Below are 21,671 nucleotides of genomic sequence, written 5' to 3'. Positions count from 1 at the left end.
CCTACCACAAAAAGTTTATTTTAAAAAATTGGTGTAGTATATCAAATATCGTCATATACGAGATATGTGTGTGAAATCGTATGATTTTTTAAAAATTTTCAAGTATGTGGATATGTTGATTTTTAATATGGATATATGGGTATGTGAGTATGCACAACTAAAGCCAATCATGTCAGAGTCAACGTACTCGTTATTTCTCAAAAAATTTGTACGTACATAGTATATTATATGAGTATAGCAAAAAATATTTTATTACTATGCTAAGTCAGTTGTTTTTTTAAATACATTTAAATACTTACATATTGGGTTTGTTTGAATTAGATTATAAGCCATCGATAATATTTTGTCAGCTATCGATGTATTAGATATGTGCATGTATTATAAATGATGTTTTCCAACTAAATTCTATACTAAAAAGTAGAAATTTATATGCTAACTTTAACCAATATAAAAAATAAATATCAAAATTCAATTATTTGTTGAACTCTATTAGCATGATTTTGTAAATTCATTATTTAAAAAGTTAAAACTATCTGTTCGAAACTATCGTCGTTTATTTTTTTTAATATCTCAACTTGAAACTATTTATGTTGAAATTGTTTAATATAAAATCTGCATAACAGTTAATTAAAACGTTAGAAATAATTAAGTCTTATCTGCTTTGTTTATCAAAAGTAAAAAAAATATTGAAACGTTTATCGAAAAGTCATCGACGTGTATGCAAAATAGTATTTTGACGATTCGTGTGCATTTCACGCTCTGCATAACGTTGCATAAATATATTTTTTGCAACGTACTACGACGATATGATTGGTAGTCTCCATATAGTGCAATATTTTATCTGCAATGACAACTGCGCAATTAGTTGATTATTATTTCAATGCTGTTGTATGAGACCGATAGCTGGAACAACATTCGTTGTTGGAATCATTTGCAGTTTATATATAGGTCGATGTTAAATCTCTTCAGTGACTTTCGTCTTATTTTCAGTCTCAAGAACAATAGTGGTAATAATCAAAAATAATTTGAATAATTAAAACACGTACCCGATCTCCGGGAGATGATAAGGGATTGAGATTAAGAATAACATATACATATACATTTTGATAGGTCATAAAAACACCTATTATACATTTCCAAACCAACCATATCTAAGACGTCGTATCTAAGACGTAAAACAGACGTCTAATGCCATAGAGAGGTCGCTGACGGGGCTCCGCCCTTGACAGGCTGCTCTCTTCCAATACAATCTACAATAACACAAATTGGTACTGAAAATATAATGCAATTCTTTAGTCACGTAATCTCTCTTCTATTGTTGAGAATATATTGCGTGTGCTCCGACTTTTAATCTTTCTTTTTGTTTATTCAAATGATTGGTAGAGTCACCTCTTAATTGTAACAAATTGTGCATGTGGTTATAACCCCTCAATACCATTTAACGAATAATATATTATTATTTACTTTATTTATTTTATTAATTTATTTAGCTTAATAGCTAATCTTTACATCTAACAAATTTAGTAAACATATATAAAAATATATAAAAAATACATAACAGAAAGAAAAAATAAAAATATACAATAATAAAGTCTTAATATTATAATTTATTTCTATATGTACGAAGGTGTTTTTTTATTCCATTTATGAAACCCGTTATATTTTTGCTATTTTGGATTTCTCTTGGAAGACTATTATATAAATCAAAACCTCCGTACATAATTCCCCTAGCCGTACTCGTTTTCTTATACTTAATTATCTTTAAATTTTCTCTATTTCTAGTATTATATTTATGTACATCTTTATTTCTTATTAAATACTTATTAAAATATTTTGGTAACATATTATTTTCTAACTTATATATAAATACTAAAACATTCATACTCAATATTTCTTGAACATTCAACCATTCTAATCTATTAATCATACTTTTACAATTAGTTAATCTATTTTTATTTAAGATTACTCTCATTGCCCTATTTTGTAATTTTTGCAACATTTGTTTATCTAATTTATTTAACATATTTAATAGTGTTGCACAATAATTAAAATGGGGCAATAATATACTATTGTAATTTTTTTTTTTTGTATTTATACCTAATATATTTCTTAATCTAGATAATAAACCTATTTTTCTACTAATTTTTTTTAATATGTAATTACAATGTTCTTTAAAATTTAATTTTGTATCAACAATTACTCCTAAATATTTTATATTATCCACTATTTCTATACTAGAGTTATTTATTACTATTTTGGTACTATTATCTAACACATTTTTATAATTAATAAACATACATTTGGTTTTATTCTCATTTAATTTAAGTACATTATTCTTTAACATATACTTGAATAAACAACATATTAACAAATGTTGAATATATCTCTTTGCAGACAATACTCTAATTGTATTGATAAAACAGTTACGAAATTAGTTGATCATTTCAATAATATAAATGTAGTAAAAGTATGAATAATAATTATTAATATCTGATATATTCATGAGTTTTAAATAATTATAAAAGTAGTTTATATGTCTTCTTCTTTTTAACTCTATATGCCTGGATGTGCCTCCAGAAGATTTCTCTACCTCAATCTGACACCCAGAGTCTTCACATCTTTTTCAACCCCGTCCAGCCACGTAGTATACAGTTTATATTTACTAGTAATTATTAATGAACATTATATTATATAATTTTATAAAATTGTAATAAAAAAGGTTTGTTGTCTAGGTTAAAATATTTGGAACAAAAACGTTATATGTAGGTTGTTAAAGAACAGGTAGATAAAATATTTATTTTAATTTTTTTTTTCCTAATAATACTTTGCCAAAGTAAAGATTTAAAAAAAAATTTTGCTACAAATAAACACATTTCAGATTCTTAAGAAAAGTAAAAATTATTTATTATAATTTAAATGTTTTGATAGTTTATTGTGGTATTTTACAATCGACTATTAGCTTGTATATTATATACATTATAAGTTAATAAACACATAAATAAAGTCTATACAATTGTTTTTTCTCACACTTTTTTCGGACCAAAATTTAATACCAGTATTTATGTTTTTAATTTAGCTACATCTATATAAATTTTGGATTGTGAAAAATCGGCGCAAATATTTATAAACTTGTGAGTTATTCACCACTTCAAATGTGCAACAGCTGCACTTGGACGAATGTCACAAAGCAGAGAAATAGCCATTGATGTCATCGCATGTCAGTGGATAATTTAATTTTTAGATTAATGACACACAAGAACAAAAAAATGCATACGATTACCAAGAAATCTCGCTTCCTCGAATAATCGTGCAAATACAATAAGTGATTAATTTATTCATCATAAATTATTACAAAAAGCATAATGACGTTAACATGATTTTTTTAACCATCACACGATGCTTTACATATTTCCAGTGAAATTATTTTTTTATTTGAATATTTATTAAATTTATAAATTATGTATTGTTTCACGAAAAATGATGTAGGAAAATTTTGATAATTTTAATTTGTATTTTTCTCGATAATGCAGAAATATGAAGAAAAAAACGTTTCAGTGAATATATTTTAAGGAAAATAACACATTTTAAACCAATAAATAAATTAAAAGCAATATTTTTATCATATGACAAAAACATTAATATGTTATCAGTAAGTTATTTAAATAATTATATATAAACAGGCATTTAATTCAATTATACGCCCTTGATAACCTTTAAGAAATATTATTAATTATCCAATTAATTAATTACGCATAAACGTTAAAACCATAGACGTTAGTTATCAAAATAAATAACAATGATACTATAAACAAAAATATAAAATGTGCATTTAATTCTTAATGTTTTGTTGAATAATAAATTTATTTTAGCGAACTAGTCGAGCCCTTTTGAGAGCCATATATCGAAACATGTCCATTTAGGACATATCCTTTGTATTTATTGGACGCGTAAAGAGCAGCGGCATTGACACAGCAACGCAAAGGATAGAGTTACTCAAAGGACATTTCAAATCAAAGAATCAAACAAATATCAGTTGAACGAGATGCAAAACGGGCTGTGCTTTTGTATCGTGTTTCGTTAAAAATATATACAGATTGAAGCAGATAATATTGCTTACAATAAAAGTAGAATATAGATGTTAAATAGTAAATACATGTTTTAGATTAATAAAATAAATAAAAATATTTTTTATAAGTCTTTAAATAATTATTTTTCAGCCACTAATTTATGCTTCTTTTATGACCACTTATTTTAGAGATGTTGGATTTTAATATCAGAGGTCAGTCCACTCTGTGCTGTTGACGCGAGCGGTCGCATTCGCGCTTCGCTCCGTTATCGTACGAAGGACACCCCCGCTACCGTTCTGCAACGATAGACACGCCCACTGCAATTAGCTACAAAGACAGCGCCATGAAGAAGGCGCAGACGCGCAAGCGTTCTCTTGGAACGTTGAAGGCGTACCTAAACGCCTCACAATCAACTTCAGGCCTGCCAGACCACGAGTGGCAGGTACCCAAAAAGACATCGAAAGTTTCCCAGGATGCTAAGATGCCTCCGACCACGAGCCAAAACAGGTATGAAAAGCTTCCCGAAGTGATCGAAAGGAAGCAGCAGAGGATACCGCCTGTGATCGTAGAGATCACGGGAACACACCTCCAGACGATCGACTTAATTAAGTCGATCACAAAAACATCGAACTTCTCGTTGCGATACACGGGAAGTGGCAATGTATCAGTACTTTGCGCGTCGTTTGAAGCACGCGCGTTGTTAATGGATGGACTGAAGGGCCAACGCGCCTTTCACACATTCACCGCCGACGACGATAAAACAGTGAAATCCGTGCTGAGAGGGCTCCCAGAGGTCCCCACCGAAGACATTGCCGCAGATCTCGAACGTCAAGGACTTAGCGTCGTCAAGGTGACGGCAATGAAGACCAAGACCGAGAAACAAGGAGACTCCAGGCTCTACCTTGTCCAGTTTCCGGCTAATACAACAACGAGCACTATAAGAAGCATCCGGTACGTTTGCTTCACCAAGGCCACGCTTGAAAAGTACAAGCGTAATAAGTTGCATTTAACGCAATGTTTCAGGTGTCAACAATTCGGCCACGCTGCAAGAAATTGTCAACGAGCTCCCAGGTGCGTCAAATGCCCCGGAAACCACGCCACGAACGAGTGCTCTAAGAAGGACCGAGAAGCACCCGCCATCTGCACTGGTTGTGGAGGAGACCATCCGGCCAATTTTAAGGACTGCCCTCGTAGGTTAGAATACCTACAGAAAACTCAGAAGAGACAACAGAGACCGACTCCCACTGTTCACTCGTCGCAGCTGAACAACATATTCAACCTCGAGCAAGCGCAATTTCCTGCACTAAAACCAACGAAACCAGCGTTGGTAAAAACCTCAACCACCCCAGCAGTGATCTCATCAGCCACTTCATGGAACGCCCAGGTTGGCGCCGCACCAGCACCAATAAACAAGGCGCCACAACGTCCCCAAACCAGGCAGCCTGAGGAGCCCCTCTCAGACACAATGCCAACTTCAGAGCTACGCAGGATGTTGCTCGTCCTTCAAGAAATCAGGACCAAGGCTGGAAAGTGTGCCAGCAAAATGGAGATCGCCTTGATGATGGTCGAATATCTCGATGTGCTCTTCTAAGGTGGGGCTCAACGTTTTGACGTGGAATTCACGCGGATTCCGAAATAAAACTGGAGAACTGGAACTGCTGATCAGTGAGTACAAAATTGATATTGTCGTAATCACCGAATCTTACCTCAAACCACACGTCAACGTTTTTATACCGAACTTTGTCTGCCTCCGGAGGGACCGTCTCTCAAGGCCAGGCGGAGGGGTCGCGATATTTGTAAAAAAATCAATTAAACACGCGCGCATTACAACAAACACGACTAATCTTGAAACTGTCGCGATACAAATTAAACACGATAATAAATTAATAATAATTGTCGCGGGGTATAATTCTCCCGGTGACAGGTTGCTTCGAGGTGACCTTGATGATGTGTTTCGTCTTGGAGAATCCGTGATATTAACTGGAGACTTTAACGCGAGACACATGCATTGGGATTGCCCCGGTGCGAATCGATCCGGTAAATTAATCTTTGATTATTTACACGATACGGACACTACTGTAAATTTTCCGAAATCCCCAACGCATTATCCTACCAACCACACGACTCCGTCAATTCTGGACATAACGTTGGTCAAGGGTAATTCCCGGATTTCAAACATGCACTGCATCCAGGCTCTGTCCTCGGACCACCTTCCAGTATTCTTTACGTTGGACGGTGAGGTCGAGATGGTGTCTGAGGTCGTTTTCAATTATGCAAAGGCTGATTGGAAGCGATTCAGAAGCATAGTAGAGTCTCGGGTATTGATTAAACGACAGAATTATACCTCAAATGACACTAAAACTATTGACGATGATATTCATTACTTAACATCCGTGATCGAGCAGGCCAAAATATCATCAATTCCGTCGCGTAAAAATATTTGGAATAACATAGAACTCACCCCAGAAATAATTAAACGTATTAAAATTAAAAATAATATGAGAAAGCAATGGCACAAAAATAAATCGCCCCAACTTAAAACTCTAATTAACAAACTAACTGATGAAATTCGCGTTCAAATTCAAAACATCAAAAACGCTTCGTGGTCGCGTAAACTAAAAGCTTTGAAACCGGGAGATAATTCCTTATGGAGAATGACGAAATCGCTTAAAAATAAAAACTCAAATATACCACCTTTAAAAACCGGAAACAACGTAGCTAACACGACTCAGGAGAAGGTCGAGATTTTAGCTGAGACATTTTCTACATCTTATCAACTTACGCAAAATTACATTGACCAAAAAACCCAAAATAAAGTAGACCGGGCAATTAAAGATATCAGTAAAACTCCAATAGATAAAAAATCCATTAACCAAGTCGGCATATCAGAAATTCTTAGTATTGTTAAACGATTATCAAATAGAAAGGCTCCAGGTATAGATAAATTAGAGAATATATTGATTAAAAACCTTCCTTTTGTTTGCTTTAAGTACTTAAATAACATTTTTAATTCATGCTTATCTTTTGGATATTTCCCAATAATCTGGAAAACGGCAAAAATTCATCCGATAAAAAAACCTGGCAAAGCAGATAACATACCAATTAACTACCGCCCGATAAGTTTACTTCCCTCATTTAGCAAATTATTTGAAAAAATTATATTATCTCGATTAAAGGAATCTCTTAATAGCAAACTCATTAATGAGCAATTTGGTTTCCGCGAAAATCACTCGACTACGCATCAACTTAATAGATTAACAGAGCACATATCTGCCGATTTTAATATGAAAAAAAGTTCTGGTCTTTTATTATTAGATATGGAAAAGGCTTTTGATACAGTATGGCATGATGGATTAATGTATAAACTTTTAAAATATGAAACTCCCTATTACATTATTCACATGTTACGGTCTTACCTGAAGAATCGAAGCTATGTTGTTTCGCTAAATAATACATTTTCGACACCGCGTAAAATACCAGCTGGTGTTCCTCAAGGAAGTATACTTGGCCCGTTTCTCTTCATTCTATATACTAATGATATTCCAATGTTAAAAAATACTAAACTCTCAATGTACGCTGACGACACTGCAATCCTTACTAGTTCTTATGGTCTTAAACCTATTGCAGTTAAACTTCAAAAATCCCTTGAAAACTTAAATAAATATTTTATGAAATGGAGAATTAAAATTAATCAAGACAAAACAGAAGCAATAATATTCACTAAACGTAGACAACCCTTGCCTGCACCCATTAAAAGTGAACAAGGGCATAACATTGAATGGAGAGCGAGCGTTAAATATCTGGGTATACACCTGGACTCCAGACTAAAATTCAATAAACATATAACTGAACTCCGGTCGAAAGGGCTCGGCGCCATTGCGGCTCTAAAATCAATATTTAATAGAAAAAGTGCGCTTACAATAAAAAATAAAATTCTAGTCTATAGACAATTAATCAGACCTGTTTTAACTTACGCTTGTTCAGTGTGGAGTAACGCGAGTAATAGTAATTTTAATAAACTTCAAGTAATTCAAAATAAAGCCATAAAAATAATTTATAATACACCGTTTTATACTAACCTTAAAAAACTCCACACCAAACATTTAATTCCTACCATTAAAGAATACTGTTATTATCAAACCGAAAAATACTATAAAAAAATCTCGCGAGACCACGCAAACCCACTAATTTCAAGAATCGGTGATTACGACAAAGCAAAACTTAAATTTAAATACAAACATAAAATGCCTAAGCACATATTGCTTTGATGCAGTTAAGCTCATCACAGTGTCATCAGTTTCAGGTCTACAGGGCTAGGTTTATTTACCTTTGTATGTGTTTTATTTTGTATATTATGTATTTTGTATAATTTGTTTTTCTCATCTGCTTCATTCTTTTCCAAAATTTTTTTTTTTTTTTTGGAGTTTTTTTAAATTTGTAAAAGGTTTTATGTATTTTTCCTTTAATTTAGTATATTCTCGTATAATTTATTATTCTTTTTATGTTATTGTATAACTTAACAATTTGTAAACAATGTAAATGGTTATGAACCAGTATTGTGCATTTAATATATCTGTATGCTATTTTACCTATGTCTATTTAAGAAATAAACTTTTATAAAAAAAAAAAAAAAAATATCAGAGGTGTCAAATATGACGGATTTTCTTAACCTAATAATAGAGTTTGTAATGAGTAAATACATGATGTCATCGTTATGGAAAATTTAAATCAAGGGTCAAAAACACATATAAATAAAGTTATCAAATCGTTATAAAAGTATATTTTTCTTGAATGGGGTTATTATTGTACAGCTAAAATTAATGATGAGATTTATATTAAATATGCATCACAACAAGATGTACGAAAACTTTTTACTCTAAATACCTTGATTTATATTTATTAAGTCGGCTGGAAAATGAAATTCGTGCGGCGAAAGAAGAGGGCATGGAAAAAACGATTTGAATACGTACGTCTGCGAATAAAGGAAATCGTTGATTTGGGTTCGCGCAAAGGTAAAAACTTTTCCGATCGATCGCCAATTTCCCGGCAGTTTTTCCACGTGAACGTATTATTTATATATTTATTTATTTGTTCGTCTGCGGCGTATTGAAATTCGAAGAACGCAAGAGTCTGCGGCCAGGGAAGAAGAGAAGAGAAAAAATAAAATAGCACACACAAAGTCGAAACGATTCAGCGGCGGTAGAAGAGGCGTCTGAGGAAGGAGGCATGAAGAGCGAGGCAAGAAAAAAGAAGAACTATTTCGTCGGGATTACCATAAGGAGATTGTTGGAAAATATTTATAAGAAGCAAACCGAGTTGATCTACAATCGGCGTTCAAATTGAAAGAATAAAATTTTCCCTTTCGCAAAAAAGGACGGATTAAGCAAATATCTCGCGTCCTGAGGCTTTCCATCTTTCATCTTTCTCAACCCACTCGCTGTGTATATTGGTACATTTTTTCTTTTCCTTATTTTCTTCTCAAGGCAAACGGGAAAGACTCGACCGTGTGTTTAGCTCCTTCAGTTTGCTTCGCTCTTCCTATCGTCATGTATTTTATTTTATGGACAGCGGGAAGAAAGTGTACGCGGTATATTTTCGTTCAATTTTCCCTTTATCATATACGGAAAATATATTCGAACATGCGAGCACGAATATGGATATACATAATATAAACATAACTTTCATACCCTTGATTATTTCAGATTTTGCACACATAAATAATTTAGTAAATAAAATAGAACAATATATTTATGTTTCCAAGCTAGATTATATTATGAAAAACCTTACTACATAAGTGTTATGCTACATTACATCAAAATTAATCGCTACCTTTCACACTTACAGCATTAGAGATTTTATAAGCTTACTTTAAAAAAGTGTTTCATGTGTACATCTCTGCTATTTATTTGTATATAATATATGCTAATATTATATTTTATTTAATATTGAATCGTTATTACCAACTATCTTTGACGATATAAATTATCGATAAAACGGAATTTATCGAGCCAACACAAATAACGTGCACTCTTAAAAAATTTTCGTTAGAAAAATCAACAACAACTGAAAACCTCTATACAATTCTAAAATTAGCCGATCTCCACGCGAAAGAGATTCTTGTAAACCAATTTTTAATGTAGTTCTTAGATCAGAAAAACAAAGAAAAGGCCAAATAGAGTACTTTACAATTCAGACAATTTTTGGTCATTTAAATACTTGCGACCTCTATTAACTGCTTTTAAATAAGTATTTATATATTTAAACATCTCACACGTACCATCCTTTTCTAAAAATATATGTTCAAATTAAATTAGTCTAAATGAAGTTTTAAAAATTTAGGCAAGTTCCTCAAGAAATAAGAATTTTCAATTTAGGATATTTTTCGAAAATAAACAATTCGTTAGGTAAAATCCAATATGCGAAGCGCAAAATACCGGACTCAAGCCATCGTTACAGTTTACTTACACAATCCTAAACTAAAGCTATTTTTGAATAGTCTAAGAGATTTATTAGAAAAAAATAAAAATTTCATTTCTTCCCATATACATCTAAAATGCTCAATAATTTTTGATCTCCCTATATTTTTATGCTTGTATATAATCCAGAACGCTACTATATAACTTTTAGCAAACTTTCATTCGGACTTATACTCTAATTAACAATTTGTTTCTGACTTGGAACACGCGAGAGTTCACTTCCAAGTGGAGCTTTCGCCGAATTGACATACATAGATGATACACTTTAAAGCTATAGAAAATCAACCGCTCTTTACCCCATAATCTGTTTTAGTCTAGCACTCATCTTAAGCCTGTAAGAATTTAACTCTATCTTCAAGACGACTTGAAGACTTTTACGACGCAGTACCATAGTGATTATATTACACATCTATGACATACATAACATATTTCGGGTGTAACATAAAAGTGATTTTAAATTTATGTAGGGTCAAAAATACAATAATAAGCACTAAAGATATTATTTTTAAATAAATTAATAAAAAATTAAGACTTATATATATTTATATATATTTACAAAGCAAAAATTCATATTAAAAAAAATCATTTGTCATCAAATATAGATTTATGTACTTTAAATTATATTTATGTACTCAAAATATAATCTTACATTGCTAAATGATTTTTGTATTGTTTCTACTACTAAATAATATCAAATATGAGCAATGGATATTTCTATGTGTGTCAACTAATTGCACCCTAAAGGACACCCTATAATAACTTTTTTTAAAACTATTTTTTTAACTGCGTTTAAATGGTTTTAAATAAAACAACAACTAACTGCTTTTTGAACAAGAAAGCTTGTTAAAGATTTCTTAAGAACTATAAAAAGCGCTGTCTTAATGAAAAACAATTGTATTTTGTCACGCGTTTCCGAGTGCTTCCGAGAAATCCTCTCCCTTCACCAGAAGATAAAAATATTAAGAGTTTGAGCCACGCTGGATGGTAAATGGTTGACTAAATCAGACAGCGCACGTCTTTCTATGGATGAGGGTCTATCCTTTGAATCTGAATCCAGGGATTTCTTTATTGAAGAATATTAAGCAAGCTAGCACTGCAGCGGCTACCGTTTGTATAGTCCTTGTCCGGCACCTTCTTTATGAAGACTCTACTCGCAGATAGCCCACAGAAGAGGGCCTATCATTGGTGCCCTTTGACACTACAGTCTTCAGAGCTACACCCACGGAATGAGACCCTTCTTAGAGGGATGATCAGAAATCTAGGCCACTTTCTTCTTTTGAGGACGATGGTAAAGAACTCACTTGACCTAACACAGTACCTAAATGGCGCGTCATTTAGGATCTGCTGTACAACGTACATCATGGTAACTAAATTTAGTGTTCTGTTTAATTCAAAATTAATTGAAATAGTGTATTCAGCGCCAACCCAAGATCATAACATAAGTGTATGATAAGCCTTAATGTTTTATATAAAATGATACCACATTATATAAGCTTAATATTTCACATTTCATGCATGTTCTTGTAAGCAAAACTAAATTACTGACTCGTTAATAATAGTTCACCCTACGGCTCGCAAGTTGTCTGCAAATTATAATTTGAAATTACTAATCGGGTTTCGGGTGTTTGTGCTTACTTACTTTTCATAAGTAGATTAAAGGGTAACGAGGTGAGAATTACTGCAGCGCACACTTTTAAGCGAGGAATGTTTCGTTTCCATTTCCTCGCGCGCATCCTAGTACTACAACCATCAAATAATTTTCCATTAAAAATAATGTGCTCCAGTGCCGGTGTGCCGGTTTCATAAAGTTCCCAAGGCGGCGCTGAGTAACCAGGGTCGGCACACACACAAACTCCAAAATACGTGGGCTGTTCAAAAAGACTTATAACCTTTATGTTATGTTTTTTTTTGGCTAACTCACAGTCTTGTTTTTTTTTTGAATAATACCTCTTTAACCTATGCACTTTATGAAGTATTACCGAAAGGCAATTACTTGGTTAAAAATTAATTATAAATGGGAAAATTTTTGTTATGAAATGTATTTGTGTGCCTAAAAGTCTAAAAACTTTAGAACGTAATCTAAAAAACAACATTGGTAGTGTTTTAGTTAAGTTTGTTTATAGAGCAGAAATGACTATTTTTTAAAAATGATATCAATTCAATTTTTTTAATTACCCAAATCATATTTATATTTTTAATATAAATATTATAAACATTGGAGATAATAATTAGATTCTACCAAATGACATCCCATTGACTTGATTTATCGCAAGCTCGGAAACTTTTTGATCAGTCTGTATATACACACAGTGGGACCAGTCGGGTCTTTCTGTATAAGCAAGCAAAGTGGTGGAATACATAAAACAAGCGGCTGAAGAACTCACCTGGATAAAGAAAGAGTAATATCCGCTTCTTCCTAATATCCGCCGTGTTATTCGTGGGACGTGCTTCCATCCTTCTAGAGCAAGTGCAAGGCCCTCCGATCTCTCCTGCTCTACCACCACCCGAAACCTTCCTCAATGGAGTTATAGCCCCATGATTTGAATATTAACAAGTGTTGGTATGCATGGCTCTTTATTCCCTTTTGTAACACCGCTGCTAAGATTGCAAACCGTTTCCTTTAATGCCCCGGGGGGTTGGGGTCACTGGGAGATGGATTAATGTACGACTAGGATCTGCAATCTAACTAAAACAATATATTTAGCTAGTAGACAAGTAGGCAACGCAGTGATACAGTGTTATTTTATTTACCACAACAATATAGCGAGTCTATTCATTCGCACCATTCTAAGTATATTTACATACTAGGATTTCCATAAACGTTTGAGATACATAATAGTTATTCACCTTAAATACAAGCGTTGTTTATAACTTGTATCATTAACTAACTTTGATTTAAATCATATTTTATAATTTTTAATAATATAAAAGCAACTTTAATGAAATTCCTATCATATCAAAACGCTGACGCTGTAAGGTACAAAAATATTTGAAACGAGAAGGGTGAAAAACTTATTAAAATATACGAAAATGTATTTTTTTGGATATAACTTAGTCGTTTTAAATTAATTAGCTTTTGCATAATGAATTAGTTTACAAAATAATATTAAGAAATCTTTGATATTTTTAAAAAAAAATTTTTACAGAAAAATCATTTAAATTTATTTTGAAATTACCTTTTTAATTAAAAATATAAAATAATAATAAATATTAAAAATATATAATAAAATGTTAAAGTATTTTTAATAAAACATGGCAAACATTTTCAACTCCTTGTGAAACCCACTCCTGACACTGGAGCATGGTTATTGCCCGCGTTTTTGCACGATTTAAAATCGAATGAGTTTTCGATCGTTACACAATTATCTGTGAGATTGTATTGGTTGTAAGAACTGATATAAAATGCTTGTCATCTTCTTTAATATGTATTTAGTACGTAATATTAAAACAGAATAATAGTTGTTTAATTATTTATATAATAATTTGCGCTATATAAGAAACGAAGCCTCTATTATTTATGTATCAAATATGGAAACACTATCACCTGTACTTACCCTCTTGGCATGTTATACAGTAATAAATAATATTAATAAATAAACATAACTCCAAATTCATATGATCTTTGACGTACGTCATAAACACATAGTTTTAAAACATTTATAATATTACCATTTGTACGCACATAACGCCACCTGTTGAACATTTTCATTTATTCACTAAACTTTCTTCATATTGTATTATTTTGTCTTATATACAAATATATTAAGAAACATCAAAAATAAACAAATAAATTAATGTGCATATTTAAGAAGCCTAATTGTTAATTTATTTATTTGGTTTGAACTTTCATATAGAAAAGATAGTGTTTAATGATTCATCCTATTACGTCATACATGTTAGATAATGACCAATTTTCAATACATATTATAAAAATCAGAATCCCAAAAGCTTCTACATTAAACGCTCAATATTATCATACACTCATGTGAGAAATGAAATGAAATTTTCATCGCACGTGGACCATGTGCTGCCATCTATTGTTGCGAAAAATTATTATTATTTATTTTTTTAATACATAATTATATTACTAATACATTTTAATAATATATATTATTATATATATTTTCCATTTTTTTTAATAATTAAATATTTGAGAAATGCTTGTTGGATTCTAAAGTTTATGATAATTAAACTATTATTTATTTACGTATAGTTAATATCTGGCTTGTATAATAAATAATACTTTGAATATTGTAAACGTAATATTTATTGTTAAAAGATAGAAAAAGATTATGCACGATTGCAAATATCAGTAAGGAAGTAAACGCTGCATAAAAACTAAAATTTTAATAATTAAATCTGAATTATATCTAAAGTTACAGCCAAACAGCCACCAGTCATAGAATTTTTGCTATGTCACTGGTGGCTGCTTGGCTGACCCATATCGAGCAATTGAAATGGAAGGGACTGCTTTTTCTGAACTATGAAAAGGCGTTTGTTTCTATCAGGCGTTAGCTCAGTTTAATTTTAAATTTAGGCTTAATTTAAAGTCAAATGCGAATGCTCATTGGAGATAATGTTTTTGATATGTGATTAACGATTGCACTTAACGCTATTTTATTTATGTATTTTAAGAGTGCGCATTCATATTTGTGTCGTTATTTGTGTTAGCACGATAGATTTCGTTTCAGTTTTTGTTACTAGAGTATTCCAAATGTAATTTATAGGATTTATTATCGTGCACAGAAACTTAATTTTAGATTAAAATACATAATGTATAAATAAAGCAACAACAGTAACAAAAATATTTGAAAAAGACCAATCATACAAAACACATTATTAGGGCACTTTTAGCCACAGACGCGTCGTCATTCAGAGGCCGAAGCGGCGCGGATCCCTTGTTGACACTTCCGTGAAGGCCTCACTCCGTGGAGGCAGCTTGAAGCGTTGCTGTCTCGATGAAATTATTTCTTCCTTCGTTGATGCAACATGCGAGGTTTAACAGAAGGACGATGTAGCGTGAATCTCCTGGCTGACCCTAAGGATCTCGCATTCGTGGATTCACCTTGAGGGGTATCGCTAAGGAGCTCAATAGAAGATGCCAAAAAGAGATGATGACAAACGACTGCTAGCGATGGCCAGTACGACCAGCCAACAAGCAAAGCCCTTGACGTGTTGCTCCCGAGAAGCTTCCTTGTGTTAAGGACCTGTATACTTTGCACTCTGGTTGGTGACCCGATGTCAACCGGTGATGATGTGTCTTTAAAACTTTGGCATTTGTAGCGCCTAGAGAGCGCGTCTTTCTATCTTCTTTAAAGCGCTCTTAATGAAAAGGTGATAAGACAACAAACTATTTTTATTTTTTTTAATAGAAGCTAGTCCTTCTGTTTTATCTACCTCAAATAGCTGTTAGAGTGGTTCTAAGAACGTTTTTAAAAGCTGTTCACAAATTCCAAGATACGTGTTTACCAAGTTCAACGAAGGGGTTCTAAGAAGAACGTCGATTAAGGGATGATCGCTATAAGTGCTTTTTGTCAAGCAGATACAATTTTTTTGATATTAACCATCTACTATTTTGGGAAGAGTGTCCTATTTATTTTAAAAACGCATCGAAAACAAATCGATATTTTTAATAAAACTTTAACCAGATCTTTTTCAGTTAAATACGCGGCGATTATGGGTGATCTCGACAATATATTATAATATTATATTTAAAATAAATCAAAAATATTTAAAAAAAAAAGTAAAATAAGCACAAAATTCATGTATACTAATAAATCACATATATATTTAAAAGGTATACATAAAAAAATTAGTGCATATTATTATGCAATATAAGGTACAACATAACTGAATTGCGCAAGCCCTCTGATATGAATGAAATCATCCACGGTCGGTGTATTTCAGCACGAGTCCAGAAATTCATTATTCTGAATCGACCTCTGCAACTCAGAACACCCGTGTGCACTCGGTCCATCTTAGTATTCACATGCGAGTGCTCGGTCGTCAATCGTGATCACGTAAGGGGCCCGATCGTGACGCGTGTGTGTAACGGCACAATGTAAGGGCGCGTTCACAGCGCACGTGTCCACGCCGTGTGACGTCACTATTCGATAATCGCAAAGAGAATCACAATTAAATATAAATGGCGGGCTCGGTCGTTTAGGATTCACGACGTGATTGTAAGCGCGTATACACATAAATGTTTGTTGCTAAGTTATATAAATGAGCAAATATTTGTTGATACGTCAGTCGATTTTAATTGTTTTATAAATTTAAGTTAAAAACACAATTTATGCATAATTTAAAAATTTTAAGCTACAATTTCAAGTGTAAAATGTATTGAATATGCACATAAACAAGGCTGTAATAAACTTTTACATCATAAAAAAATCTTATATCATAAAAATAATGCTAGTACTGTCAAATATCCAGTATAAGTCAAGAAAAAAAGGACGACGGGAAGGTTCTCTGTCTTATTCTTCTAAATCGGAGCATCAGTGTAGGAAAATAAGCTAAACAGAATTTTAAGATTTATAGAAATTCAAATTAACTGGATAGTATTTTTTGTCATAATAAAATTATTAAACTTATTTACGCATTTTAGACATGAAAGATAGCAGATCAACAAAAAAAAAACAGTGGCGAAAACAACTGTATGGTAACCACAGAACAAAGAATATAACAATAGTTAGCCAAAGTTATTTTACCTTGAGAATCGTCGAGTCACTTATATTTTTTACCCTTTTGCTATGTTAACATTAAAAATATACTATAAAAGTAAAATCAATATATTTTATATGTATTTAAATAATTAATAAAATATATTTTAGTTTTAAGCAAAATTCAAAATAACTCTATGTTTCATTTTTAGAACTAATATTTTATCGAAAATAATATATATTTGGCTACCTTTTAAAGTTAATAAAAAGTGATAATCTGCCAAGGCTTAGCAATTTTTAGCTGCAAGTTGTAGAGTCGCGATTGCGTCCCTTATTCGGTCCGTTATGGCCATGACATCAGTGCTTATTTTGGTGATAACTATGAAAAGCTAAACAAATATCTGGGATGGTGCTTATCTATTTTAGGTGTTCACGACAAATATATTTAATTATTTTTAAATATGTATGCGTTGGGGAAACCTGTCAAGTCATGCTGTACAGAATTGTAATAAAAAAATAAATAATGTACGTGTTCATTATATAAAATGATATAGTATGTTATACGTATGATTATTTTAATATGGCATTCGTAAAATCTCTTACTTGCGAAATAATGACCGCTTTTCATTAAAAATAATTTTTCTGCAGCAGATTAATATTTTATTTTAGAATATTTAAATATTTAGCACCTAAGTAATTATATTTTACAGATCAAATTTTCAAATCACTTGATAAAGAGTATTTAAGTTCAGACTGCAAACTAGGACAGGTAGCACACTTATTTTCTTAATATACATGTTATTATCGTAGTTCTCCATAAATATAAAAAAGTATAACTTATTATATAAAATATGTTATTACCGTATTTCATTATAATTTATTGTGTGCAGTACACATTACAAGTAAACAACTTTTCTTCGACAACGTCTCTGTTATACTAAATAAATTATGTCCACGATCATATCGGACATCAAAAAACATTTTTATATTACATATATTATATTGTAATAATATAATAAAACTTCGACCTTCAAGTACATTTTTGCCGCATACAACAAACTTCGTGCGTAATAAATCCAGCTCGAACGTACGACCTCTACAGGACACGAAGAAAAAATCTCGGGTATTGAATTGTATTTTTTCAGGTAATTGAGGTCATTCTTGTCAATTTCGACGAATGCGTCGAGAGGTCATTCCGTTCGAGCGGGAGTGCTGAAAAATGACTCGTCTAACAACATATGAGGGAATACCGTCAAGTCAGACGCTCGGTAATAAACGCTTTGATTTATTTTACGATCAAGTCCGACGGTCGTCAACTCGGCCAGAAGTCGCCAACCATCCTGGGTGAAGGCAAAAGGCGAATAAATAATAACGCACTGGTTAGAAGCTTGGATCAATCAAGCAAAGAATATACATACAGGAAAGCCCGAAAAACAGTAAAACGATATTTAAATGCTAATTTATTGTAACCATTATTGCTACTTGAATAGTAAAAGTTTATTTATAACACAGTTGGAAAATGTCGATATTTCATGTACCCTAAGTGTTACTAAAATAACTACACATGTGTACAAACCTCGAGGCAAAAATAATTGCTACAATAGATATAGGACTAACAATTTACTATACTATCACTAAAAATTTACAGTATATTTCATTTTTTTTTTAATATTTTATTTTGATTACCGGTAAGTTTTTAATTTTTTTTCAGAATATATTAGACAACTGACATAATAGATTATTTCACTTTTTTATTTTTGTATTATTAAGGGTATTTCTTGAAAAAATATAGTTACTTAACTTTAATGTTTTATAATTTAAATTATTAACTATTCGGATTTTCTGATTTTTATAAAAACCTTTATTTATTATTTTTTTTGTAATATTTCTAAACTGAATTCTACTTGCTCTAAAAAACTATGCGTGCTTAGAACCACTGCCTCATTTATTTAAATAATTTCTTTTTATTGTGTTTTTCTTTTATCTACAGAAATATGGATTCACGAAATATTAAAGAATTTTAATTTATATATTTTTTACTATTGCTTGTAAATATGGTTAAAATTAAAACAGGAATTTTAGTTGTCATAAGATAGCATAATAATATATAGTTCATTTTTAGTTGCCACTCTGTATACACATATAACGAACATAAATAAAGTAAGTATATTCAGCAACGTAATAAAACGAGGCAAATCGACTGTTGACATAGATTTTCGTTTTTATTGACTTTGATTCAATTGATATTTGAAACTTCGAAATGGTGGATGTAAAACGAATAGATGTGCGTGGATTTTCGTTAAATGGTTGTGTATAACTGGCGCGGTTAATTCGCTGCACAAAGCTTGTCCTCGCCATAAAGATAACTCGATTATATCCACGCCTTTAGGTTGTAATTATAGTACTCTATTTTCTACGTTACTTTGTATGTTTATTTCTCAGGAGTCATTGATTTAAATTGGCTATTTTTGCCTAAACTTAAAATTAATTATGGTTCATATTAATTTTATTTAGAAAATTGAATATGTTTTATGACGTCCAACATTACCTCCAGTGCGAATTTTAATAAAATTTAAAATAATCGTAACGGGCTAAGTAATGAGAAGTACTTATGATCAAAACATATACATATACATATGCCAATATTAATACCTCCCCGGCTTTCTGTTTTCAACGTGCGGTATGTACATAATGTTTTACAATTTATATTATTAGCCGTACAAAGTTCACGATTATTAAGGCAACACTAGATCTAAATCCGGCCCTAACTTATTTAGTACCCAAGCAAAAACTAAGTTGGAGCCTCTTATATTTTTTCAATCCATTACATATAAAACATGAGCTTATATACATTAAAATCAAATACTACTTTACAATAAATTATCTTTCGCAATTAATAAGGATTTCAGAGTGGTTGTTTTTTGCATTAAAATTATTTAATAAATTTACGCATTTAAGACCTAAAATAAAGTATATTAATTCAAAAAATACAGCAGCGAAAACCACTGCATGGTAATCACAGAAAAAATAATATAACGGTAGATACCAAAAAAGCGACGAGATGCAAAAAATAAAATATACGATTACCATGAGATTAACAACGAATTGCTCTACTATTTGTGGAGCTAAAAATTTTTTTAATTACTTTTATATGCTAGCATTAAAAATATAATATTAAATTACATTTATTTTGTATGGTCTTATTCTTTAAACTCGCGTTAATTTACTGCGACCAAAATGATCATCCAGAAATAAGGAAACATGACATTAGCGTAAAGGATGGGACCGCACAAAAGCCTTTGTTATGACCAGAAAAAATCACATAAATACGTCATTGAACGAGTATTTATTTGTTAGAAAACGGTCATAGAAAAACAATATATATCAACGGAAGACAATTTCCTGTTACACATACACAATTTTTCGACCTCGTAGTGCCTTTTAGGCAAATGTCACTTAATAAAGGCGTATACCTATTTCGCTGTTCCAAGAAACGAGTACATATATTGGCTGGACGATCGCTGCATGATTGTGATTCGTCAGCAAGCTTAGTAGCCATTTCTATTTAAGGCTTGTCTCCAAGGAGTAGAGTAGTCACTCCCAGAAACCGGCAGACACTCAAACAAAGAACTCAAAGAACCGCCCGCCAACAACATACATCTGCGAGGGACTACACCATTCGAGCAACGCAACAAAGAGAGATCTTTCGCCATACACTTGCTGACACACTATCTACAAGACCTCTGAGGATCTTTCATCGGCAACATCCCTGCGCCAGCTTCTCCACCATTGTTCGGAGAAAACATCTCGCCATTTATCGTCTCTCGCATTATTATTTTATATTATATAAAAACCTAACGTTTTATGAAAATCATAACCTTAATTAGCAATGCAGTTAAGAGGCTTTACCATACACTGCCCTATCTAAAAAATAAAAATAATGTAAATTTAAATAATAAAAAAACATGACATTATTCTTTTAGCATGTACATGTGTTATTTTAATTAACCATAAATAGCGATGACTAGTAAGATCCTAGTTCACTGAACACCACTGGTTTATCAAATCTCATTAATGATGATTAATCAGTCATTAATTATAATGATATCAAGATTACGAGTAGTGGCAAAACGGGCCGGGGCTTTTGTGCATTTTATTTTAATATTATTAATTCCATGACGAATCGTCGGCCGAACAAATTAATTTTCACACGGCCGCAAAACGTGCTTAATTAAGCGTTGAGCGTTCAAACAGCCCCCGCAAGATAATTTCTGTGTGTCTGAGCGTGCAAGAGCAGCGATGCAGATCGAGATGCCAATCGGCTGCTGCTGCTGCAAACTGATATCCTCCATACAGAGGAGAGGCTGCTTGGTGTCTGTACCCACGTAGGATGTCTCTTCTATCCGAGGACCGTGGCAATTTATTGAGCAAACACTTAACGTGCCAGATATTAGAGTGAGAGGGTA

General features: G+C 32.0%; 1 protein-coding gene across 1 annotated transcript; it reads left to right on the top strand.

Moving 5' to 3' along the window:
- Positions 1 to 4,289: 4,289 nt before the first annotated feature.
- LOC148226197 (uncharacterized) lies at positions 4,290 to 8,702 on the top strand. The gene is made up of 2 exons (XM_088204413.1): positions 4,290 to 5,018; positions 5,091 to 8,702. The coding sequence occupies exons 1-2, from the start codon at positions 4,411 to 4,413 to the stop codon at positions 5,656 to 5,658; spliced, it is 1,176 nt and encodes a 391-aa protein (XP_088060539.1). The 5' UTR covers positions 4,290 to 4,410; the 3' UTR covers positions 5,659 to 8,702.
- The last annotated feature ends 12,969 nt before the right edge of the window (positions 8,703 to 21,671 follow it).

Source organism: Plectrocnemia conspersa, unplaced genomic scaffold (genome assembly GCF_051122295.1).
Source record: "Plectrocnemia conspersa isolate PC_06_02 unplaced genomic scaffold, ASM5112229v1 ptg000014l, whole genome shotgun sequence".
Lineage (NCBI taxonomy): Eukaryota > Metazoa > Arthropoda > Insecta > Trichoptera > Polycentropodidae > Plectrocnemia > Plectrocnemia conspersa.
The sequence above is the reverse complement of the archived record's forward strand: the minus strand, read 5'-3'. Positions and strand labels throughout refer to the sequence as shown.

Excerpts from the sequence above, each read along its gene's own strand:
- LOC148226197 (XM_088204413.1), top strand. The coding sequence starts at position 4,411 with ATGAAGAAGGCGCAGACGCGCAAGCGTTCTCTTGGAACGTTGAAGGCG. Across the intron at positions 5,019-5,090 it reads AGCACTATAAGAAGCATCCG|GTGTCAACAATTCGGCCACG; the intron begins GTACGTTTGCTT and ends GCAATGTTTCAG.